The sequence below is a fragment of the Alosa sapidissima genome, chromosome 17 (assembly GCF_018492685.1).
Source record: "Alosa sapidissima isolate fAloSap1 chromosome 17, fAloSap1.pri, whole genome shotgun sequence".
NCBI lineage: Eukaryota > Metazoa > Chordata > Actinopteri > Clupeiformes > Clupeidae > Alosa > Alosa sapidissima.
The window spans coordinates 12306731-12309230 of NC_055973.1; the positions used below are offsets into that span (position 1 = coordinate 12306731).

General features: G+C 47.4%; 1 protein-coding gene across 16 annotated transcripts in view; it reads left to right on the forward strand.

Annotated features, from left to right (window-relative positions):
* scrib (scribble planar cell polarity protein) overlaps positions 1-2500 on the forward strand; it is an 85038-nt gene that overhangs the window by 29249 nt on the left and 53289 nt on the right. For all 16 annotated transcript variants that reach the window (XM_042067916.1, XM_042067917.1, XM_042067924.1 and 13 more), the window contains exon 2: positions 1725-1842. In XM_042067916.1, coding sequence (XP_041923850.1) covers positions 1770-1842 — 73 coding nt within the window. In that variant the 5' untranslated portion in view covers positions 1725-1769. The remainder of the gene's footprint in view (positions 1-1724; positions 1843-2500) is intronic.

Here is a 2500-nt window from a genome sequence, read left to right on the forward strand (position 1 = left end):
CGTCACTTGATACCCATCACCTGCCAACCAGGCACACACTTGTATGTACACACACACACTCAGACACAAACTCTCTCTCTCTCTCTCACACACACACACAGGCACTTGGCGCGCTCTGCTGCCCATCCGCAATGATGTCAATGATCATGGCCATAGTCATTTAATCTATTAGTCAGCTGGAGTTGCAAACCTCGACTGTACACTAACCAGTCTGCTGGACATTCCTGCCAAACCATGTATGTGTATGTGCGTGTGTGTCTTCATGCCTGTAAACAAACACAAGTATGTTAATGAAATGTATTACCCACTGTGCTTTTGGTCCATTTTCAGCCCTTGTATTACGAAGGGTCATGTCAGAGCGTTTTCCTACCAGGAGGTTTAGGTTGTTTGTCTGTGTGTCATGTTTGTGTGTGCGGGATCTGCAGAGCCTCAGCTGGAGTGACGTGCTGCTGACCTAGTCCACGGCCTTTTCCTGTCAGGCAAGCGAAAGTGTTTCATTGATCACTCCTGCAGGAGAGAGAGAGAGAGAGAGAGAGAGAAGCTGATCATCACAACTGCCTTTGACATACCCCATATTAAGCCTGGTAAGACTGCCTGTGTGCTTATCTGCATTTTATTTGCTAGTTTTAGGAAGCATGGAGGCCAGCTCTTAATGTCTATGGTGTGGTTACTAAGAACTAAAAGTCTCTGGCAGTTCGCGACATAAAAGAGAATTAAAACAAAACCCCAAAATAGCTAAACCTATCCACTAACCCTACCTGATGGAAATGTGTGAGTGGTACCTACAGTGTAGATACATGTGTGCTTATCAGCTTGGCAGAGCCCAGGGAGAGGTCACTTCCCTGTGACTCCCACGGCCCGGTGACTTTCTGACCAAACGTGCACTACAGTCAGTGCAAGTGTCTCTGTTGGTTGTACTTTTTTTTTTCATTTCTAGGTAGTGATGTTCCAAATGAAGTTTTCAAAAATGAAGGGATACTAGTTTGCCTTGTTCCCATGGCTAACAGCCACATTATGCTCACAGGCTACACAGGTAGTGACATCACTGAACCCCCGCCCTATAGTCAGTGCATTCATGTACCTAACTTTGTCCTGTTTGTACATGAGGTGATGTGGCTGTTTTTTTGTGCGTGTATGTGTGTGTAAAAGGGCTGCCAGCTCCAGACATTGAGTAGAGGAATGTACTGAATGCAGTCTAGCCAACAAGGGCTCCTCAGTGCAGGGGAGCAGAAACTGGCAACCCCTCCCCAATCTCTCTCTCTCTCTCTCTCTCTCTCTCGCTCTCTCTCTCTCTCTCTCTCTCTCTCTCTCTCTCTCTCTCTCTCTCTCTCTCTCTCTCTCTCTCTCTCTCTCTCTCTCTCTCTCTCTCTCTCTCTCTCTCTCTCTCTCTCTCTCTCTCTCTCCCCAATAGTGAGCAGTGATCTGTTCTGCTGGTTTGCCAACATGCTGTGTGACGCTATTTTGACTGGGGGAGGGTCTCTGGCAGGCATGTAGATGTCATGTCCCCGTGTTGAATGCAGAGCCTGTTAGGCTATTTTAGAGACACACTGACATGTTTGTAATCAGTGGACAGTGCGACGCTCTCTCCCTTTGTTTAACACACTGTTTTCCTGTGGAAGAGCCACTCCACTGACTCATACTCTGTGTGTGTGTGTGCTTGCGCTTGTTCCAGTGGAAGTCATGTTTTCCTGACGACGTTTCTCTCTCTTTGTTGTGTTTTATAGCATTCTTCCGCCTGCTGAACCTGCGTAAGCTGGGCCTGAGCGATAATGAGATCCCAGCGACTCCCGCCAGAGGTGGCAAACTTTATGCAGCTGGTCGAGCTGGACATCTCCAGAAATGGTACGTGGACACATAAAAGCGCGCACACACACACACACACACACACGCCTCTGATGAATACCCTCTATTTCAGTCATGCCCTCAGATACCCATATTTGTGCATTGTGCCCCATGTGCCCATAAATCCTCAGACACAGGCTCATACAGTCATGCACACACCCACAAACAGTCATTGACACGCACACACGCACACGCATGCACCATTGTCTTCCATGTCAAATTATTTTCTCCCATACTTGGGGAAAGAAAATAGACCAGTTGCAGAAGTAGGAACTCTCAAAGGCGTGTGCACGCAAAAATACACACATGAAACAAAGGCCAGCCCTCGGCCAGTGATGGACATGAGTCACATGGCCGACACACACAGTCACGCACATTGTCCCACACACACACACACACACACACACACACACTCGTATAAATCAGGTCAAAAAACTCACACACCAAGGGCTGTAGAGAAACTGGTTATTTCTGTATTCCTACCAGTAAGGCCAGTTCATGCTCATTCAGCAAGGTGGAGAGCTTTGGAATGATGTTCCAGACAGTTAATTCAATGTTCATTCAAACCGCGATGAAGACTGCAAGCCAATATGATTTCCATCACCCCCTCTCTTGGGGAAACGCTGAATTATCCAGTAACAGTCCATACTCAAAGCAT